General features: G+C 35.3%; 1 protein-coding gene across 6 annotated transcripts in view; it reads left to right on the top strand.

Annotated features, from left to right (window-relative positions):
- The window catches only part of LRCH1 (leucine rich repeats and calponin homology domain containing 1), a 120,390-nt gene that overhangs the window by 43,075 nt on the left and 53,572 nt on the right, over positions 1-23,743 (top strand). For 2 of the 6 annotated variants that reach the window (XR_002098909.1, XM_019524494.1), the window contains exons 7-16: positions 3,780-3,885; positions 5,448-5,563; positions 8,911-8,978; positions 9,916-10,002; positions 13,269-13,358; positions 13,460-13,496; positions 14,298-14,414; positions 16,950-16,997; positions 18,349-18,421; positions 23,144-23,248. Coding sequence is in view for 2 of the 6 variants with exons in the window: in XM_019524494.1 (XP_019380039.1) it covers positions 3,780-3,885; positions 5,448-5,563; positions 8,911-8,978; positions 9,916-10,002; positions 13,269-13,358; positions 13,460-13,496; positions 14,298-14,414; positions 16,950-16,997; positions 18,349-18,421; positions 23,144-23,248 (847 nt within the window). In the remaining 4 variants the exon portion in view is untranslated. The remainder of the gene's footprint in view (positions 1-3,779; positions 3,886-5,447; positions 5,564-8,910; positions 8,979-9,915; positions 10,003-13,268; positions 13,359-13,459; positions 13,497-14,297; positions 14,415-16,949; positions 16,998-18,348; positions 18,422-23,143; positions 23,249-23,743) is intronic. The other 4 variants (XR_002098911.1, XM_019524496.1, XR_002098910.1 and 1 more) reach the window with 3 other exon arrangements.

Genomic DNA, 23,743 nt, shown 5'->3' with positions numbered 1-23,743 from the left:
TCATATATAAGTAATAGAAAAGTTATGTTAGATGCCTCACTCAGACAGAATGGGGACAGTTTTGTATCTTTTGTCTAAAAAAAGATAAGGGACTCCTTTTAAATGAGCTGTTGACCAGTTCTGAGACTACTGAATCAGGCAGCCGCACCTAGCCTTCGGGTTAGAAAGCAAGGGCTTGATTTGGGAACCTCGTGAACCAACAGACCTCCTTAGTTTATGACTTTGTGAAACAATAAAAGTTTTAAATTGAACATCCAGGTCTGAGCCTGTGCTTAATTCAGTCCTTATATAATTCGGCACGCACTCACACAGGGCTGAATCCAAATCGAATACTGCCCATTTTGCACATCCCTACTAGCTGAATGTAGGACCTTGGCTACTGAAAATAGTGCTAACACTCCACCCAAGCTAATTAACACTGCTAAAAAGAACTAGCTCAGGCATTCCTGGACATGACTGCATTGTGCTTTGCACACATTACCCACACTTTTTGGTACTAAGTATATAAAAGTAAAGGAGGAGCAAATATTCTTCAAAGGGTAGCTTTTCAGAAACCTGGCCAAACTTCCATAGGACTTTTGGTCTGATTTAAGTGAAAGCCTTCAGATTGCAATAAAGAAATGCATTTTTTCCTTTTAGAAAGCTTTTATGATTATTAGTGCTTATCTAAGTGCTTATCTGCCTGTCAGAAATTAGAGAAGCTGCTGCTTAGAAGGTAGTGTAATAGATTTTATGGATAATAAAGCAAACTGAAAATAATGAACATTCAGTACAAAAGGTGTAGACTGTTTTTTTAAATTTAAAACAGCATTAAAAATACATCAATCACCAAATATTTTGGCAAGTTTCCTACAAGAAATGAAGCAAAATCACAGTAATTTTAGACCAGGTTTTTAATAGGTTTCTAACAGTCCTGAGAACATAAATTCCATTGAAGGAGTGTGACAAATTATTTTGTTTTCCAACATGTTTACTTAAATTGACTAACCTTGTTAATGAAGAACTACTATTGTATAGCTTTCTCTGGGGCTGTAAATAACATCTTTAATGAGGGATTGTTCTCCTGTAATTAAATTTAAACAGCCCTGCATTGGAGGAGAAGTGCTAAGGAAATTACAAGGGTGGAACAGCCCCTTTTTTGTACTATGAATACTAATTATATGGCATTTATTTATTCATTTATCCAATTGTATCTGCCTGCTAGTAGAGAACATGGGAGGTGATAATCATGAATCCCAAATGTGTGTAGCAGTAAATGACCTCACTTCTTCTCTCTTACTAACTGTATCACTAAGCAAACTTTGCAAAATGTTTATTGTGCATTGTGATTACCACTCCACATTTTTATAACTTAATATAACTAATATAACCAACAGCTTGTTAAAAGCATCAAAACAAACTGCAACTTCATTTATCTTCCTATTTGAGAAACAAGTGGCTTTTTTAGTTCTATCATTAATTGGACCAACTATATAGTTAGGAGACAGATTAGACCCAACTGGATGGTCCAGATAGTCCAGGAATATGTGAGAATCAAGGGATTTCTTGTGATATATACTCTCTCTCCCAGCTATACAGCTGGTCCAATAAAAGATATCACCAAAGAAACCCTTGCTTCTCATATCTTTCCCTGGATCATCATGGCTACAGCAACAATCCAGCCCTGAAACTTCCATATTTGAGAACATTTATAACATTCTATGTTCATGGGTTGTTTTTTTAATAAAAGGTGTAATATTTTGTGTAATTTAAATAAGGGGATCCTTCATTCACATGATACAAAGTTTTTATTTCATTTAATACTAATATACATTTTAGGAAGCTTGCAAATATTCATTTGGGCCCATACAGAAAGGCAGAGGATAATGGAATGAATAAGCAAGTTGGATGTAGTCTATTTAGCTGATTTAGCTGTTCTGACAGTGCTGAAAAGGGTAATTTCTTTAAAGCTTAAGAAGGTATGGGCCGTTCCAATATTACACACACACATCTAATTTCATTTATTTTTTTAAGAAAAAATAAATTTGGCAATTGTGAGATGATGAATCCTGTTTTGCCAATAATATTGCCTTTTACCTGTGTCTCATTATTCTTTAGGAATACAAGATAACCCTTTGTTCACCTTTTTGTAGTTTAAGGCTTCCTTCTCGAGTTTAAAAATCATTAGAACAACTGAGTATTTTTATTCCATTAACAGTAGTATGTGAGGTATGGATAAGAAGACTAGGATTTACCATGAGATTGCAGATTTAGATGTTGGTCCACCACTTCATCCCAGAATGTGCATTAGCACCAGCTGTGTAGAATAGGATTGAAGTACCTTTTACAAGGCTTCATCAGGAATGAAACTTGTTTGGCTTTCATGCTAGAGTAGTGTTATGTTTTTAATATAAAAAAATTTACTCTTCATCCTGTCTGCCTTTTGATCTGTGTTAAGTGTAAGTCTATCTACAGCTTCCATTGTTAGCTGAAGGAAATGAGATACTGTATCTCATTTGTGAAAGTATTGTGATGATTTTTGAATACTCAGAATTGGTTTGGAGATGTCATATATGGTAGGATACTGGAAACCCCTGGGAATGAGTTGCAGAACAGTGTAGACAACTAGTCCTATTTAAAAACCGGGACTTAAATAGCTCATGAAAGGAATGATTTGATTGCAAATGAGGTAGAATGCATTTGCCTTTGAACACTCTAAATTTTTTCCTAAACTGTGCGCATATGCATGTGAACGCGCACGCGCGCACACACACACACCCCCCCCCTTGCCTAATCTTTAATTTTCAGAATTTTGATTATGTTTCTGAGAGAGTATATCACAGAATTGCAATATTTAAAAATAAGAATTGATAAATAATAGCTGAGGTTTGAATTTCTGGTAAAAAAAAATATCCTGAATATGTTGGCTTTCTGGATGCACTGCAAAAAGCCAGCTATGGTAAATGACAGGATTTGTGGGAGGGATGAGATGTCCCAGCAAGATTGGAAAGGGACTTTACTGTTAGCCTGGCGTAATGACTGCCTAAGTTAATTTATTTCTCATAGGTAATTATTTTCAAGTTGTTGGGTTTCAGCACTCTCTGATTCTAATTATTACTGTACCCTGAGCTTTTTGTATGAGGACCTTTTATTTTTATTTTAAATCTAAGTAAACGAATATTCCCACATATATATTGATTTAAATAGTTAAAACATAGGTGAGTTGTGAAATATTAAGTTAAATCACTGTTAATTTTTGTCATTCTTGGGAAAGGTTGTTCAAATCCCTGAATGTATTGGGCAAAATGAATTTTCTTTTTTTGGCAAGGATGTTAAGCAATAAAAACCACATGAGTTGACAAGAACCTTTTTAGAGTTTTTTGTTTGTTTGTTTTAATTAAAGCTTTAATATAACTATTGATATTTTCAAAAAGAATATATACTATTTGTATTAATCTAAAACACTGTGTCAAGTTATATAAAGCCATACTGTAACTGTTTTGAGCAAATTCAGATAGGCACAGATAATCATAATGGCATCTTTAAAAGAAATGCAGGTGCAACTAAACTTTACTTGGGTTTTTCCATAGTTTGCATATATAGGTTTAAACAAATAAAGGTAATAAACTTGACCATTTTCCTAAATAGCACTGAATTACGAGTAGCTATATAGGACAAATAGCCTCCTAGCTCTAGGTTATTATAGAATCTTTTAAAAATTTGAATCTCTAATAAACATATAATTTGTCATTTCATTCTTGTTTTAATTTTCAATTAAAGCTTTTCTTTCTTATTCTTAGCCATCTGATGAAGATACCCTCAGCCTTAATATGCCAATGTCAAACATTATGGAAGAAGATCAAATTATAAAGGAAGATTTGGGTCACAACACAAACTCAATAAAAGGTCTGAATACGAAGGGGATAAAGTTAACAGTAACAGGAATTCTGTATGTAATGCTGTTATGGGTGTAGTCTACAAAAAATCCCAACACAATTTTCTAAGCTTCCTCAAATATGTACTTAAAATACACACTTTTAGTTTACCACATTTATCCCTGAAATATTTTAATTATGAAGCATTTTTCTGTTTGTATTTCTGAGACTATGTACTAACCCCTCAGCACAGGTCAGAAACCTTATTAATCTCATTTTTACAGACTTCATTCACCTACTATCATTAGACTACATTGTTTTCTTTAATTCTAAAATACACCTACTGGCAGGCTCTGAGTGTGTGTATACTTTAGTATTATAAATTACCCAAAGAACTTGTCTGCCTTAGTATTAAAAATGATATTTAAGCCACATTAATCCTACTGCAGGCAAACCCCATCAAGAAGATGTTTTCTGTCCATGTCCTGAAATCATTAAGATGGAAATTCAGAAGTGCCTGCCCTGTTTCCAGATCCCAAATAAATTAAAAAAACAGACACCTCACCTGACCTTTAGCAACATGAATATGGAGAATTGGTTTCTCTGGTGGTCAACACCAAATCGATTTAGGATTGTATAGGTCAAAATCAGTACTTTGAATTTTATTTGAAATTGAATAAAAGAGTCCCTTCAGAACTTGAAAAGTGTTGTATTACTTTCCATGTTTCCATTTTATTTTTTTTTAAAAATAAAAATATAATAGTAAAATTTTACTTTTCTAAATTATGCAACATTCTCTTTATTGATACAAATTATGCTGTTGGGTCTGCACAAACTGAACCAAACTTACTGTGGAAAACAACTATGTGCAAGTGTCACATTAGCCATTAGAGCATGGTGTCTTCATACTTGTAGTCTTTGCTGCTTTTGTTCCAGTGAAGAAAAATCAGTTTCTCTGATTAAGATGCTCACTGAAATTTTGGAGGGCTGATTTTGGGGGAAAGGTCTGCATTACCCATGAGTAAATACAGTATTGGAATAGGCTGACAGGTTCTGTATTGGTTGTTTTTGAGTGGTATTAGAAGAAGTCAGAAGTATTCATAATAATGTAACTCTGAGGTTGGATTAAAGTGCAAATAAGTGCGTCAGGCTTCTGGTTCCTAGACTGTCTTAAATTTACCCTAGTCTGTATTTCCATTTCCATGCTGTTAATGGTATTTGTTGTGTCTTTAAAATAGACTGCTTCCTCCTCTCATGCTGGCGTAGCTTGGAAGCGATTCCATTGACATCAATAGAGTTGTTTGTGAGTTGCACTTGTATAAGGTTGAAATCTGTCCACATATTTGAACATAAAGGCTTTGTGCATACAACATTCACATATTTTTTTAGGTCCAGTCCAGCATAGTCCAAAAGTTTTAAGTTTCTATTTTGACAATTCTTGTGTCCTTTAGATTTCAATTTCAGCTGTGTTACTGAGCCCTACTGCATTTAAGAAGTTCCTTCACTAAACCTGATTTAAATTCAGTTGAACAGTTAATGCTGGGTCAGAAATCATTTTTATATCTTTGTGTTTTTTACTTCATTTCCCGTTAGTGGAATTTCATCAGGGATCACCTCCTCTAATTGACAACGATAAATCAAGAGAAGCAGGAAACCAGTTTGCTGATGGATCAGATACCCTCACTGCTGAATTTATAAGCTACATCAAGGCAAGTCTGATTTATATTGAATGAAAAAGAATCTCAATACTACTTTCATAAGCACAGAGGAAGCAGAAATGACAAACTGCTGGCACAGTGTTATTAATAAGAGAAGTGCAGTTGATATTCATTGTCATCGGTTTAGAGTCACAGAGTGAAAACATAAGCAGATAGATTAATCATCACCATTATTTTAAAGTTGGAAGATCATGTTACCCATAACTCTTATTCTAATCCTTGTGAAAGGCATCTTCTCCTCCCCTTAAAATTTGACCTTGTTTTTTAAATAAAATTACTATATGGCAGTTTTCTCATGGGCAAGTTGTACAGCACTTGCCTATGAGTTTTTCTTATATTTTGAATTGGGCAATTGTTTCGAAGGTGCAAAGTTTACAATGGTGTTTAGGTCTCAAAAATTATGAAAAGATGGTGGAATATGAACAATGGATGTAGCTAGGGAAATATTTTAGTTCATAGGAGAAATGTAGAAATATTTAAAGACAAAGGATATCACCTACTTTTTGGTAAGCTGAACAAAGTACTATGTCTCTAGAAAAATACTTGCAGTAAGATTCAGCAACTGCCTTTCTTAACAGAGTCTGTTGGTAGACGGTGGATTTTTTAATCAATATTTTTCTTATACACTAATATACGTGATCTGCATCGTTGCCAACAAAAGCTAAGGTGGCTTTAGGGTGTGTATGACTGCACATGGGCCAAGTTCTGGCTTTGCCCCTTTACTTTCCTTGTGGGTAGCTAGTTAATCCTTGTAAAAATATTGCTCTTGTATTCTTGCCACAGTTAATGAGCACTTTGGTTATCAGCCTGCTGTGTCCAGCTGTGTAAATTTCATCTGCCTGGGGAATGGTTTAGTTTGCTTACACGTCTGGCTGTTTTTTATAATGGTTCTATGAATTGTTATCATAAATTGCAGAGTTATACCCCTTTTGTGGTTTTTTGAGTTGAGTGCTCCCTGATTTCCTTATAGTCTGCTGCTTTTTTTAATTGTAGCATTGGGTTTTGCGTAACGTATCTGGGTAATATGTCTTTGAGAAAGTTGCATTAAAATCCATATAAATCACTAATGAATACAGTCATATTGTAACACATGAAATTAATTTAGTTCATTATGTAATAGAGCTTACTTGATTAAATCTGTCCAAAAATGATTTAATACATAGATAAGTTGATCAATAGAAGGATTTCTCTGGAACGTTATACGCCAAGCTTTGAATGGTGTTTGTTTGCCTATGAAAATATATTTGCTGGATAGTACTGCTGGGTTCTATTTAAAACTAATGTATTCCATTATGGTCACAGGCAAGGTGGATTTGGTTTAAATCAAATCAATTTAAATAATGATTTAAATCACAATTTAAATCAGGAAACCTTGGTTTAATGATTGTTTTCTACTAGACGTGCATTCTTGTTTGATATAACTTTAATACATATTATTCACAACTTGGAGATAGATGTAGGTTTCATTTGTAAAAGGTACACACTATACATTTTAAAGCAGTAATTTATTTGATATTTTTCAGATTGATTTTGCAGATACATCAGAAAGCTAATTATGATTTGGTTATTTTATTTACTAAAGCTAATTGAAGCAAATACTTGTGAAGTCATTGGGGGGTGAACTATCTCCAGTTCATTAGATTAATCATGGATATTTGGGGGATATTTTTGCCATGCTGTATAGGAAGACATCAAATGAGTGTTGCAGCCATATGTTATTCGCTTGGGGCTTTCTTCCCTTTCTTCTAGATTTCTTCTCACCTTTGATTTCTTCTCTTTATATGAGGTATATCTCTTATGAGATATATTTTTTTCAAAATGAAAGTTAACTTTCTCTTTCAGTCTAGCTTGCTCTCATTTTCAACCCCTCCCTTGTTCTGTGCGGTGGGAAGAATTGAAAATGGAGGGTGGGAGATGCATGCAGAGGATTTTTCAGATCTTTTTCACTTTATAAAACCTTTTTGTATTGGAAAAGTTTGAAGAAAAATACAGGGACGTTATGGCGTCCTGTCTGTTCCCTCCTCCCCCCACCCCGACCCTTTTTTAATTTACCACTTCCAGTGTCCTGGGCAAAAATGTATATTTTTAAGCAACATGAATAAGCAACCAAAATATTTCCTTTGTTTTCTTTAATTATATTATCAAAAGAAGTTTTCACAAATAATAATACTGGTAAATAATAATAATAATAATAATAAATCTCCTAGCTCTGATTAATACTTATATAATGCTTTACAGCTTCTAAACTTTATAAGCATTAACTCACTACTGGTCACATCACCTTTCTACGGCAGTGTATGTGGCATAATGTCAGATCAACATAGAGGAATTAAAGGTGACATTCTTTCCCCACATACAAAACTTGAGTAAATATGCAAGTGGAGGTGAATCAGCAAGAGTAAGAGGAAGAATATTTCTTCCTTTATTCCTTTCCCACACTGAAGCTGAGTGGCACATGATCTGCTGCCAACATTGCACACTTTGTGGTATGTTACTGTCCCATATGTGGCATACTGTATATGCTGGTTGGTGTTTTTCCAGTAGTGATTTCAGCACAGCTATAAGTCAGCACCTCTTGCACATTGTTGCGAAGAGTGTTACCAGTCCTTGTTCATTTGTGCACAAGTTGTATAGTGAAAATGTTGCCCAGGTTAGCACTCTTACAGGATTTGGATTTTAATACCACCTTGCTATATTGACAGCTGAGACCAGTGTACAGGCTGTAGTTAACAGCCCTACTACAGCAAGAGAAGTCTTTGGGCAGGGTATTTCCCTTGTTGGTTTCTAATTGGCGGAATTTGCTGAACTCTTTAGTTCACATGATAGAACTCTTACTTTCTCAAGCTGTATCTTGTGAGAGCAGAGGAATTTAAAGTTGGGGTTTATTTTTTTCTTAGCGTCATCCCTGCCGCCCCGCCAAATCCTCTTTTCCCTCATTGTTTTCATTAGAGTTACTCCTAAAGCACATGGTGAAATGGAGAGAAAAATCAGCTTCTGCTTTAATTGATGATTTGTTTGCCTGTGCCAGAAAGACATAGGCGAAATATGGGGCATTCAGGAATATAATGCTTATGTTATTTGGCTTCTTTTTACCTTTAAAAGAGGCTAAGGACAGTTGACCTCAATAAAATCTAACATTTTAATAAAAGATGGTGTATCCAAATGGGGTATCCTAGAATGGGGGTGGAGGGGTAGGAATGAAACACACATCTTAGATTGCTTCATCTAACCACTCAAAATTCATAAATGAACTAGGTCACTGCTGAGGCTGAAATGAAACTTATTATCTGTTCTTAATTGCAAAGTTGTCGTCTTAACTTCAGTATGTCTATTCATAGGGCAGAGCAGAGGAATGTGATGAATTACTACGAATAGAAGAGGACACACAATGGCAAACCGAAGACATGTAAGTATTTATATACCTAAAAGAAATAATCCATATAATTTTACTAGATAACGAGAATAAATTCTGCTTTTAAGGAATTCCCTTATCAGCTTCTAATTCTGTATACTTAGAAGCATGATATGTATATAAATATATGTAAAATAATAAAACATATATATAAAATTTACTATCTGTAAAATGTTATTAATATAGTCAAAAGTATTTAATATATTTGTCTAAGAATGAATAATGTTGTTATTTTTAAAGGAAACACAAGTATTTTTTGGTTACTAGTAACTGACTGCCCCTATTTAAATGTTATTATAGCATTTTTTAAAGTAGATCAAACAGATCTTAAAAATAGTGATTAGAGGAAAATCCTACTGTCTTGCCCATTTTTTAATGTGCTCTACTATAATAGTATTTAATTGTGATTAAAACATTGATGATAAACCTCAGTCATTGATTAGAGTACATGCAACATAATTTAGCATGATAATGAACTCTGTATTGAAGATGCTGTAAGTTCAGGTTTAAAATCAGCATTTGCCAAATATTAAAAGAAAAAATACCTTGGTTGAATTGGCTAGTGGAGTGAAGACAGTTTCTAAATGTCTAAAAGTATTAGACATGAGAAAACAAGGTAAGGCCTGTTTTGCTCTTATCTTTTTACTTATAGAATAAGCAAGGTGTAATGCATTGTTAGTTAATATATTATTTCAGCTTCAGATCTGAGGCTGTTTAAAATCATTAAAATGCTGTACAGGAGGAATCATTATCTGCTTAGTATGTAGGGAGCTGGGGGAAGGGGGAGAGATTTTCTGAACTCACTGCCTTCACATACATCATATGCTTAATTTAAGCAGCCAATTTGAAAATATAGTCTATCAAATTAAATACTAGCTTCTCTGAAACTCATTGCAATGTCTTTGTGTCCTGTGCTTGTTTCCTGCTATAGCACAAATTCATCAGAAGAGCCAAATATTGATATAGCAATGATAGATCAGCTAAGAGAAGCAGTAGATTTATTACAGGATCCCAACAGGTATGCTCATTACACAGCAAGATGTGAGTAATGTTTGAGAGTTTTCTATAAGAGGCAGTTGCAACTCTTGAGGTCAAATCCAACACTCCCCCACCCCCCACAAAAAAACAAACCCAAAAGTATTTCTTGTATTTATTGATATCTGAAAGTGTCTGGCTGTTACAGTGGTTTGCTAATATAGAAGATGTTCTTCAGAACTGGAGTACAGTAAAAGCTGTGTTATCCAGCACTTTACCATCTGGAATGCTCTGTTAACTGGCATTTGTTCCACTGTGGCACTTCTGGTTTTGCCACCGCGAACCGAGTCCCTCTTCTTCCTTGTGGACCATGGCCCGGGGCAAAGCAGCCTGCGCAGGTCCCCCTTCCCTGCCCCCCGGCGCACTGACACCAGGGAGTGAAAGCCCAGGAACACCAGACACGGCAGGAGGGGCAGTGGCCCGAACAGGCAAAGATGTTTCCAACCCGCCAGGCTGGATTTAAGTATAACTCTCAGAGAACTGGCATATTTGATTAACCAGCACCCCCCATTCCCCATGGTTGCCGGATAACAGAGCTTTTACTGTATTAGGTGTTCTTTACCTGACAAGTTGTTAAAAAAAAAAAAAAAGGAAAGTAATTACTGTATTTACCTGAAAACAGTATGACCCTGAATTTAAGATGGCCTTCCCCAATAATTAGATTCTACACACAGATTTTTTTTATAAATGTATTGTAATTTTCTATGATGGAATCTGATTGGAGGATCATCTTAAATTAGTCCCCACCCTCCACTTACTGGCCATTGTGCCTGCCCCCTTCCCCCCACTTGCAGCCTCATTCTGCCCTAGTAAGGAGGAGTGGGGGAGGGAAGTGGGGGAAGAGAGAGAGTGAAGTAATGTTGGGGGAGGCTGGGGACTAGAGGGAAGGAGAGTGCCATAGCATGCAGAGGTGGGGGCAGGGGGCAGGTAGCAACTCTGGTTTCAGCTCCAACAGCTACCTCCTACCCCCACTTCCCATCCTGGCCCACTGCCTTATGCTTGATGGTAAGGCATGGTACTTTTTCCCCCTGTGTTAAATGGCGGGGTGGGGAGCCTTGTCTTCTACTGAAGTAAATATGGTATGTGGCATTTTTTTTAAGGAAAGTTGTGAGATGCTCCACCCTGAATGTAGGCACAGGATTCCTATGTAGTTAACAGGAACTGCAAACCTAATAGAAAAATGCAAATGAGAACGAAAAAGCATTAAGTCATCCATGCACAGTAATGCTGTATGGTGTGTTTTCTGAAGATTTGTCCAGGACAGTTTAAAATTGTTAGGTTGCATCAGGAGAGAACTGTATCAGCTCTTTCATATATTCATAATGAGAACAGGAGAAAGAGGAAGTCTTTCTTATTTGAATGGACACAAGATCAGGTTGTTTTTTATTTGCTCTATAAAATAGGTACTTAACACTAGTTAAGATCACTTAGGTCATTGAGTCCAGTCCTCTGCTATTGCAGGCAGTCGCATCATATTCTCCCTTTCATTAACTAGTAAATCTTCATTTGAAAAGTGAATTAGTTTTACTTCCCCTAGAGCACTCCTTTTGTGACAGTGTTCCAGAATTTTATTCCTCTGATGATTAGAAAGCTTATTACTTCCCAACCTAAATTTTATTTATGGCCAATTGATACCATTTTTTTTCTCGTGCCAGCATTGTCTTTAGTTTAAATAGTTCCTTTCCATATTGCATGCTCACTTTGCAAATTGTCTCCGTTTAGTTGAGAATATGAATTTACTTTGGCTGTTATTGGGCACTAGTCTCTATTAAACTGTTTGCTTTAGCTCGGTGAAGCTGTCTCCACTTGGTAAAAGAGAAAGTAACTGCACTTACTAGAAAAGCTTGTTGATATCAGTTTTGGATTCAGTTCTGCAGCATTGTATTGCTCTTGCTCTGCACCCATGGTATGCTGTTCTTAAAATTGGGGCAGATGTTGCCTTTAATTAAAAAAAAAAAAAAAATCTGTTTTAAATTAACAATTCTTAATCTTGTAAATAATTCTGTTTTTCAGTTTGACTTGCTGCTGTAAACTACATATTTCGCCCTTTCCTCCCTTCCGAACAGAGAACAGGCATTTAAAAATAAATAGACCTTTATAATACTTCAGACTTCCATTAATTTTACTTTGAAGGTTTTTGATTGATGATTTTGAGGAAAATATATTTGAACTGTTAATTTGTCCATTGGCTTGTTTATTGTTCATGATGATCACCAGTCATGTCACGCACATACAAAACCAATAGAGAGAAAAGTAGAGAAGAGATCTTGCTGTGGCCTTTTTTGAACTACTTAAATACTGTTTATGCATTTTTACATTTAGTGGTCTTTAGATACAATACAGAAGCAGTGCTGGGACCAGGGACCTAAGACTCAAGTGTCCCTGTAACCTCACACCCCGAAAGCTAGGCTTAGTCTTTGCTTACATGCTTTCTGTGGTCCCATGAATTTTGCCGCCTTACCTATTCTAATGGCCTGGCTTCATCAAGAAGGACTGAGTGTGTCCTCAGCACAGAATAACCTGTAGCCTTGTGGTTAGCCTATTCTCTTGGGAAGTAGGGGCTTCTAGGTTTGAATCCATTCAGGGTGAGGTAGCCATTGAAGTGCTCTAACCACTAGCCTCTGGTGGCAACACCCAAAACTGTGTTTTAAAAAAGAGTGAGTTACCTGTGGTGTCAGGATCAACTTAAGTGCTTTTATGAAAGAGGTGTTTGGCTGTGAATCTCAGTCTTCTATATGTGCCTTACTTAAGTGCTTCATTGCAGCCCTAAATTCTGGAGTGAGACAGGATTTCAGACATGTCCCCCTCTTCAGCATTCCTGCTGGCTGGTTTTGTCATCCTCCCATTCAGCATTCAGGCTCTTGTAAATCCCATACTGAGGCTGTCCCTGTTAGGCATAGACCTATGCCTAACCTGTGCCTGTGGATATCACTTGTAGGGGTAGACACTTACAGTATCTAAGGGCTAAGATTCTAAAATGTACTTAAGTAGGTAGTGTTTATGCTAATTAGAGCATGCATTCTGAACCCATTCATTGCTCAAGATGAGATTCCACATATGAAGCTGTGAAGCTTAAGAATCGAAATATATTTCTACAATAATTTATTAAGAATGTTAGTAAGAAATAATATGGAATAAGTTAAAAGGTAATTTAAACTGTTGAATATCTCCCTTTGCTTGAAATTAAACTCTGTAGAACATTATTAAAAGCTGTACCCCACTGCATTGTTTTTATTTCAAACTTTGCAGATTAAGCTTGGATATTACTGAGGACAGTGGTGTGAATCTGTATCCTGTGGAACCTGCAACAGCTTTAGAATTTCAGGAGTCTACAGTAAAGTGTGTTTATCTACCTTTTTAAGAAAAATAATGGGTTTTCTAACATTCAAATTTCTACACTTTACAGTTTACTGTGCTTTCTTTTTTATATTTATGTACAGTGGCCAAATGCAGACAGAAATGTCCCGTATCTATCAGGTAGGTTGTATTATATGGTAAAATATATAGTATTCACAATATGCAGGGAGGAGATGGAAAATGAGTCAACAGGTTCCTTAAATTTTTAGCTGGTTAAAATTTAAAAATGTAAATGGTAAAAATGTATGCAAATGTAGTGGTTTCAGGACAGAAATAGATGTAATTCTTTTGAAAACGTATATTTTTTTTTGTAGAACTTAAAAAAAAACCCAACATGTTACCTTGATAGCTTTTCTGGACTTTAGCTTCTAGAGGTTACCAATAGTGCTTTAATCTGCATTTGTTGTCTAGCAATAATTATTTCTGCGGTCACAACTATTTTTTATTTGTCCAAATATTTCAGCTAATATACCTTAAAAGTAGATTGATAGTCATTACCATATGTACTTGTGCTAGTTCTTTCTCTACCCACTTGCTCTGTAGCTAGAAAACAGTAAGGCACTCAAGTGTTCCTAAAGCTCTTTACAAACTACAAAACAGAAAAAAAATATTTATCTTATTGCTACACCGAATTATAATTAGACAACAATTTGGAACATAATTTAGTATTTGTTGCTTACTATTTGATGTATATCCTGTCCAGTAAACTGTTGGTATTCCTTATAGAATTATTTGTTCAGACTTCCAAAATTGTCTGCTTGTAACCACTTATACTGACCATCTTTCATATAGTTTTCCTCCCTGTTTGTTCTTCCTAGTATTTCTTAGACTTATTTTTGAGAGCATGCTTTGGAAGAGTTGTATGTTTGTTTCTCTTCACCAGTAATATGCATAAAATCTAAATGGGTATGTATGTTACAGGAAGAAAATGCTGAGAAGGAATTTGAATTCCAAAAGACAAGGGGATTGATTATGGAGAAAACAAAAGTGGAGGCCAAAATTACATTTGAACAGAATGAAAAGCAGCCATTAAGTCAGGTATGGGTGATTCTGGGAAAGTATGTTTATCCAGCCATAGGAGTCATTTGAAGGGGGACTTCCTGGAAGAAATTCATTGACATATACAGTAATGAGAAGAGAAAACCTGATTAATTTTGTGAACTAGGCCTTGATATGGATCTCAGGGTTTATTTTTAGAACAAAAGTTAAAAAGAACTAGTTTCTGAAGGAGAGAAATGGAATTAAGGACATCCACTCATGGGAGGAATATTTGTATATTGGTCCTGTACATTTTTGTCCTAAGTTTCATTCTGTAGGGCAGGTGAGGACACTTGACATGATTGGATTCTCAGTAATATTTAAAAATAATGCTCCAAACTTTGTATGGTCCAAGGTTTTTATAAATGCAGTATATAAAACTCAATAATTTCATTTTAAAAAAGCAAACTAATTACTTGCTGAGATATTAGTTTGACTTCAGGGTGTCCTGGTTTTGTGTGTACCTATGTTGGTCTTCCAATATTTAAGAATTATGAACATTATTTTTAATTCATATATTTTTAGTGTCCTGAATTATTGGTTTCTACTGTGTACAGTACTTGCAACAAGAATTAGAGAGCATAGTAATATGTTCTTCCCACTCCTGTTCATTACCAGTGCCCAGTATTAGGAGGTCTGTTTTTATAGTTGTCCGCATCTTTGCTTTTGCTCTGAAAGATGTATTTTAGTAGTTCAATATCATAATTTTCTTCTGTTTCCCATATCAGAACTCAACTTGTATCATATCCTGCAACAATTTGAAACACATTCCAAGTGCATTATTCATACTGTAACTAATGCTAGTCTGCTTCAGAATATTTTTGGTTTTTCCACAGTACTGAATTTTTATAAAACAAGATGTTCAATGCTTTTAGAAGGATCTTGATTTCTGAAATTTAATCCTGAAATGTGCTAATACCTTAGAAATTGAGAGTGCTCTGGATTTGCCAGTGATGCCAAATGGGAGTTGGAGGCACTTGTTGTTTTGCAGGAGTTAGCCATCTTGTCATGAGGAAAGACAGGCAGCTGTATATTGTATGCAATAGAAAATACTTTATATCAACAGTGATGGGCACAAATTTAGATATATGATTAACAACTTATGTAGACTAAAGCAGAGGTTTGGGCTGTAATGTTGGCATGAATAGTATGTCTGTTAAAAGCTATGGCCCCCTTTAACCTGAGGAGTTGCTGTCTTCAGACAGAATATATATGAGAGTGGGATCTGATGTCTAAGAATCATTCTGGTTCCGTGTAGAGAGAAGGGCTGAGGTAAGACCCTGAGAGTTGTCCTTTGTTTAAAGCCAGGGGAAAAGGCTTTCTCTCCTAGCTTGTTGAGAATTAGAAACATTTCTCGTGTCTGGGACTGATTGTTCCGAGTTACTTTTCTTTTGTTTCAAATCTTTTTGTGTTTATAAAGTTGGCCCTGAGGAAAGACCTTGGACTGAACTGTAGTTTGGCCTTCACTTTATCTTACCTAGATGATGTTTCTACCCATTGGCTTACATATGCATCATACAGCATTTGTACTTGTAACCTATTTTATCAAATATGCAATACACATTGTCAGTCTAATCATAGTTAAGGCATCAGCAATGGATAAGATTGTTATACTATTATTGTATAACTAACTCCTGGCAAATCACTTCCTGTCTGTAGATCTGTATTAAAATATTTTTGCTTGCTACTTGTTTTAATTACGACCTTGGTAAAACACCTTGAAATACTAACCTCTCTGCTCTTGGACCAATTCTGTCTTGAAAGATTATATTACATTCATTTATGAGTCTGATGTACCAACAAACTTGCATATAATAGGTTACTGGAAGAATGCTTTTATTTTGTTGCCAAACAAAGAAAAATAATTGGAAAGTTTTCTCTTCTTAAAAAAATTTGCTAGCTTTTTAAGATTAGAAATATAAACCTGTCCTTCTTCAGGGAAAATCACTGCTCGGTGAAAGATTAACAAATTAATAGCCATCTTAGTCAGTATATGTGCTTTTCCATTCCAAAAATGGAAATGGGTGTATCTCTGCTAATTTCAAGAGCTAACTGTAGTGCCTCTTCCTCTTGAGCACCTCTTCGCTCTGATACTTTTTGATGAAAATAGAGATATAGGGATACCCCCAACTTAGGACATAAATTTTCTTAAAGAACAAAAATCCTCCTTAGAAATGTGTTGAGTGATAGACAGACATAACAACAGTATCCATATTAAGAGATACTAATAGTTGCCATGATGCAGTTGTTGCCTCTGCATGTTTCTGTAATGATGTAAGTATAGCAAAACTCCTGCAGCTTTAATCCGGTTTCATTCAGGATCCAATTTAAATTGATTTAACTGACTTTTTGTTTGATACAGGATCATAAGGCTATAAGTTAGATCATAACAGCTGAAGTGTGCTTTCAAGCAGCACTCCTCTCTGTCTTTAAAGAGGTTAATATTTACATTTGTCCATACCCTTAGGTGTCAGGTATTGTGCTTGTACAAGAAATGTACTTATTGTACCATTCTGTTTTTTTAAAAATACACAGAATGATCTGATTGTTTGGAATATAGAAGGACAAAGTTCTCACAATGAGGTAGGATGCTACTGTTGTTTGTGCGTCTGTTACATAAGACATGATTTTGATTTACATATTGTCAAATGACACAGTGACTTTAAAAATACAGTACCTACAGTTAGCATGTCCCAGCTGTATTCAAGTTAAATTCATTCATGATACTCTTTTAGCTGTACTTGCCTATTTCATTTGGTCATCTTTTTCATAAATGTTTGAGAAAACCAGAAACTACAACCCTGGAGCTATTGCTGATGTCATCCACAGCATGTTTATATGCAAGGATATGTATACCTTTTTTTTAATTTCATTGTATTTTGTCAAGATTCATTCTTGTGCTGAGTAGTGCCCATTGATCCCATGTGATAGACCATTTATTTCAGGGGACATACATTTACAGAACAGATTAGATTCCAGCAATCATCATCCTGTATTATGGATTCCATTCACCCCTATTATCCCCATCATGAAGCCCTTGCCAAAGGAGATGAAAGCTCTGAGGTTTTCCTTGTGGAGATTTGTCCTTTGTAGTTTCATTGGGCAGCCAGTGCTTTCTCCCCCATTTTAACATGGTGCAAGTGGCTCACAAATTCTGGGAATTACCAGGGGAAGGGCATGATCATTGATAACATTGGGCTCTTTTGCAAATTTCTGCCCATTTTCTGTCAGCGTAATTCCATAGAAGCCTTAGTGATTGAACTTCCACTTCCTCTTGCTATCCCAGGAGGTCCTTTTTAAGGCTGATTTCTACCACGTGTCTGTATTATCTAATTTTGACTAGTGTTATGTTTGACACTCACTTATGCCCTCCCATACCTTTACTATTTTTCTGCTTCATGCTTGGAATCTTCAAACCTAGTTCAGGTTGCAAGGGGTAGGTATGATGCCTTGATAAGTCTGATTAACATTCTTCTTTCTGCTTTTTGCTGCTAAACTACAGTTGGGTTTCCCTTTTGCAGAATATCATAGCTTGTGGGAAACACCTTTAGACAGGAAGAGAAATGCTGTGAAAGAACAGAATGTCCCTAATGAAGTGTTTTTTTTCCCCTTATTTACTCTAAAATCCTTCACTGTAGTTATGAATTAGTGTTTATGTAAAATGTTTATGCAATAATAACAGAGATGCTGTGATAGAAAATTGAGAAATAATCAGAAGTAGTTAGAATAAGAGTAAATCCTGTGGTCTTTTCTCAGAAACCACTTTGCAGTCATTTTATGGAATTAGGAGTGAATTAGATTTACAGAATTCGAACCTATAACCATGAAACACAACAAGTTTTTCCCTAAAACTGTTATTGTTAATTTGTATTTAAACAGCAGCACGAAGGTATGGTATACAACACTTATTCTTATCTGTTTTTTTGAAACACAGGGTAGGGACAGCACTCCACCTGTATCTCCTACTACAAACAAAACCGCTCCATTTGGCCTCAAGCCACGATCAGGTAATGTGGGAAAGAAAAAATTTCAACAGCCTACTTTTACTGGCAAACTCAAGAATACTTGCTGCTTTTAACTTGTTCCTTTTCAACAGGAATTAATAAAACTCTTCACTTTAACATGTGTTTATTGATGGTGAATACTCACCTACAGTAGACATTTGATAAGAAACAAGGTGAAAACTCTGTCCCTAATATCCTTTGAAGAACTGCAGTGTTAAATTCATGAGTTTGAGAATGTACTTTAGCAACACTAAGCTTTCAGCATATTTGAATGGGTTATTTTTTATATTGTATTTATACAATTAAATCATTTTGTCTACCTGATATGGTACTTGGGGGATCCTGTATTTATCTTGTTGGCAGGTATGGAAGTATTTTATAGCTGTGTATGTATAGTATGTATGAATAAGGTTCATTTTGTTAATTATAGCACAGTTGCTATGGAAATATATTCACAAGCCTTTCAACAGGAGTACATATGTTAAAAAATAAATAGAAATTAATATAGGTGTGGGTTTCAGAATGAATCCGTGATGCGTTAAATCTGCATAATTATTAATATTTCAACAAACATAGAAAAGTTCATAAGAACCCATTTTAACTATCACGGTGTTCGACTGCTTAAGGAGTTCAGAATGAACAAATTCACTTTTTAAATATGGGATCAGCACAAGGATGACTAAATTTTTATCTTCTGCTTGCTAAAATAGCCAATATTGGAAATCATCTCACATTGTCTCTTAAGAAAAACATAGCCTATTCAGATTTTTCACTGTTTCAGCTTCCTAAGACTAATTCTGGTTTCTCTCTTTCACCACTAATACCTTTAATTGAATGCTGGTAAACTACTAGAAGGTTGTAGTTTTCATAATAAAAAATATTTTGGCAAAAACAGCAGCAATTTCATATTTGAATGTATTTTAAGAAATTGTACCCATAGAATTTAGTAAAACAAAACAAGTGTTTTAATGAAAACAAGGAAAAAGATTTTGAACATTTACTGTGTTATACATAGGGTATTTAAAGCCACTGTATATTTTATATGCAAATTAAGCAGGATAATCAAAAGATGTGAACTAAACTGAAGTGCAGACATTCTTGTTTTGATATTTAGGTTATGGATCTTATTGTGATTCCTAGTGTGAGCCTTGTACAATTAATGAACTGTATGTATGTATTAATGAACTTTTCCAGTGAGAGTTGGTTCATTTGATACATCTGTAATCTTTCCAGTTAATATGATTTTGCTTTTAAAGCTTTCTTCTCTGCTTAATTAATGTTCTTAGTTATATGCCTTATTGCTGCAAGGCTAGTATTGGAAGCCAAGTACGCTGTGTAATCCTGTAAAATGGTTCAGCTTGATGTAAAATTGAGGTTAAATAGCATTCTTGGTTAAGTAATCTGTAACCTTGTGGGAAAGAACTTTTAAAAATGCACTGAAATAATCATTTTAGCTATTTAGTTGTATGGTTTAAATTGTATAGGAGCACATAATTCAATAACAGTGCAAGATGTGTTTTGAAATTATTTTAACCAGAATTTGTAAATCGTATTCTAAAAACAAAAACAGAGAAGGATATCTGAAAAAAAAGAAAAGAAAATGCCTTTGGGGATAGTTAAGTTTTTTCCAACAATCTATAGTCAGTATGCCCTCAGCAGATTCTTGTTGTGTTTTCCTGTACGGTTCTCCTTAAAATTTAACAAAGTAGCCTCTATCTGGCTATTTTTATTGTTTTTTAAAAATGTGGGTCTATAGGATAGGTAGTGATAAATGAAGTACTGGATTTCTAGTAATGATTCCAGCTCTGCACTGCATATACAAAGCAAAGTGCTTTCAAAGGATAAATCAATACTAAACCTGTGTTCCTAACTAAAAGTCCTTTTATTCCTATAGCTTAAATCTAGCCAAAACAAGGAAAACCCTGTATCTGGTGCCTAATTTGGTGTCCAAAGAAAATGTTTTTCAAAAAGGTAATGAATATTCTTTCCCTGGCTCTTGACAGTTAGCATTTTAAGAGGGTCAGCCTGCTATAGAGAATATAAAATGAGGTTCACTAGATTTCGAATTAGACTTTTTTCATATATGCTTCATGAAGAGCAGACTCTTCCAGGTCACATAAGTGATTGAGGAAAATGCTTGAAAGTGATGAAAAGTATAAGAAACCAAGTAATATAACTTTCCCTTAAACAGTAATTTTGCTGCTATGAAATGCTTTCATGCCTGAAGAGGAAAAGATTCAAATCAGTTCATGAATTTTATCTTTTACTCTCCATTTATGTGCAAATCAATACACAGTTAATATCTGCATCATTTTAAATACATTTGAAACATTTCTTCAACTGCTTGCTATCATTTTCATGTTAAAATCTCAACTTTACTCAGAATTTGGATGTATTCACACCTCCTACAACTTTTGTGGCTTTTAGAAGTATACATTCCTACTTCTGTTTTGTGCCATTTTTTCATGACTTTTGCTGAATGGAGTGACTGCCAAAACTAACTAACAGAGGAGCAGTTATTGTGTCCTCAAAGGTCACCTGAAGTTCTAGCAGAACTGTAAGATACAAAACCATTTACAGTAAAAATTCCACAGGAAATGAAGATATGCTACAATATATTTAATTAAGCAGAACTCGAAAACACATCTGTCTGAAATACTTTAATTTTTATCTCTATGAAAACTTTTAGCTTACAAATTGCAATGGAGAAACCAAGTAGGAAATAGCAGTTGAGAAACAATTAAAACCATTCATATACAGTCATAATTTTTGTTTCGTGCACCAGTTAGAAGAAGAGTAACTATCATCCTCCTTTTGATTATGATGTTTGCTTTCTCCCCAGCAACTGTTTTGGATGATATGTATACTTTGGAAAAGAGATGTTAACAGTACTGAAAGTTTTTACTTCAAGCCCATACTCCAGTGGAAGGTGTTGATTTACTGAGAGAACCATTAGGCTTTGCTGACTTGCTGATACAGCTTGACTTGTTATCCCAGAAGGGTGTAAGTGAGCTGGGAGTAGCTAGAGCCAGAATAAGCTGGGGTTTGGAACAAATATGTCCTAAGAGAATAAACCTTAAGAGTAGCCATGCCTGGAGAGAAGATTGTGTGGCATTTCACATGGTATTATTTCTGAATTAGCTTTTTTTTCTTCAGTCAGATCACAGAAATGACAGTGCAGGTTTTGGAAGGGGATTTTTTATTTTGAGTCTGATTGCATACATTTATTTGGGCTGGAGCAGGGATTGTTTGTTACTAATGCTGTCTTTGCCTTTTTTACATGTTAATATTTAAAAAAACGCTTCATTTCACTGATATTCAGGATTGTTTTCTAAACTAAATACTAGTTTTGATGTGTATATTGAACCTTGTTTGATACAAGGGACTTTCCTGTTTTCAGTTGAATTAGCAAGGCAGCTTGGTATTCAAAACAGCAGCTGTGATAGGTCTGGGGAGGAAGGTTTTCCATGTGTAAAGCATATGGCAATAGGGTTTGCAAGCTTATATCATTGGTGCAGCAGACAAGACAGGAGGCCATGTGGAAAGATACTAAAGTGGCTTGGTAGAGAAGGGAAGGGTATAGTTGTGAACAGTTTGGAAAACAAGGAGAAGGAGGTGGAAAACAATCAATCAAAGGCAAGTTACATTTTCAGAGTGATCTGCTAAGATGATCTTGAACAGCTATGGTTTGTAAGGATTATAGGGAGCAGTGAGAGTTTTGGAGAAGCTGGAGCAGAGGTGCTTCTGCTAATCAGTATGGAAAACCATGGGCCAATTAAATGAGAAGGTGAAGGAATTGAGGAGGTGATTTGATGGATTTGAAGAGTAAGCAAGAAGCTCTGATGTGGGAGGAGCAGATGCAGTTTACCAAAGAAGAAGGAAGAAAAGTAGAATGGAAGATTGGAGGAGTGGTGTCATTGTCAGTCATCTCTGAAAGAATCTGCAAGGTCTTGTGTGAAGGAGGAGGGTGCAGGGGAAAGGATGATTTAAGTGAGAATCATGTGGGACTAGCACAGCAGATAAGGCAATATGGAAAAGGGGGGAGGAAATGCTTGAGTTGGAAACAATAATGCTGAAGACAGAGAATAAATGTGGTCACGGGGCTGTCTTCACATAGGAATATCACAAGGTTAATGTAATGACCACTAGTTATATAACAGACAGTAGGAGCCATTTTTAAAATTAAAAATAAACTCTTACTAGTTTTATTGAAAGTCTGTGTCTGTTCCTTTCTGTGGAAAAAGTGCCCTTTGCTTAAAGGGTGCAAGAGATAACTGTACATTTAGTCTCTGTTTTTTTATTTGCATTGCTACAGCTGCACTGTTGAAAAAAGTTATCAGTTCACAACATCAAGTTTTACACTTCTTTTGCCCACACTATTTCATCTATGGGTACTTTTTCTTAATAAATGCCAGCGGTAAACATAATTGTGTTGAGCACTATGGTTGCAATGATCTTTTTAAGATTAACAGCATTAACTGCTTATATAATGTATGATTTGCAAGTACTAACATTAAATTTTTCATTCTTTTTATTCTGTGCACCATCTTTCATTCTTTTCTTCCAAAATTATACATGTTATATTAATCACATTTGAATGGCATCCTCCTCATTACCATGCAATCCTAATACCACATATGAAATGCTGCTGCCCCCTCTGGTTTACCCTGGTCCTTGTACCTACTGTGTATGGACTGGTTCTCACCCCTTCCCTACTCCCCACAGACCCATCCCTCACTCTTCCTCCTGTCTCCTTCGACACACTTACACAGGCACAAACATGGGACAACTATAGCTACAGTATCCCATCTGAAGGAGACAGTGACAATGGTAGGTGATACAAAAATATATATGTATATACTTATTCAATTTTTATGTTTTCAGAAAACTGAATTTACTGTGTGTTTGTTTGTGTGCTCCCCACAGCTAAGGATGTAGGACAGGCAGTTGCATGCTTAATGTCATGGGTATTAAAACTAGGGGTTAAAAAACAAACACTTAGGTGAAGCATGTTAATTACTGTTTGGTATGTATATGGGTACTGTTTTTACTCAAATACAAGATGAGGTTCCCCTACCTCCCACCCCCATTTGGCATGGGGGTAAAATGCTCTTGTCTTATAGTATTATACAGAGATCCTGTATACAGATATAGTGGTATTTTATTTTAATCATGGAAATGTGGATTTTGGGTTACTCTTTTAATCTGAAAATTGGGGATTTTTTTTATTAGAGAAAACCAGGGTCCTTGGACATATACAAGGAAATTTCATTAAATACGTTATCTATCATTAAACTGCTGCCAAAAGCAACATGTTCTCCGCAA

This window comes from Gavialis gangeticus, unplaced genomic scaffold (assembly GCF_001723915.1).
Source record: "Gavialis gangeticus isolate Ggan-Ray unplaced genomic scaffold, GavGan_comp1, whole genome shotgun sequence".
NCBI lineage: Eukaryota > Metazoa > Chordata > Crocodylia > Gavialidae > Gavialis > Gavialis gangeticus.
This window is presented reverse-complemented; position numbering and strand designations above follow the sequence as displayed.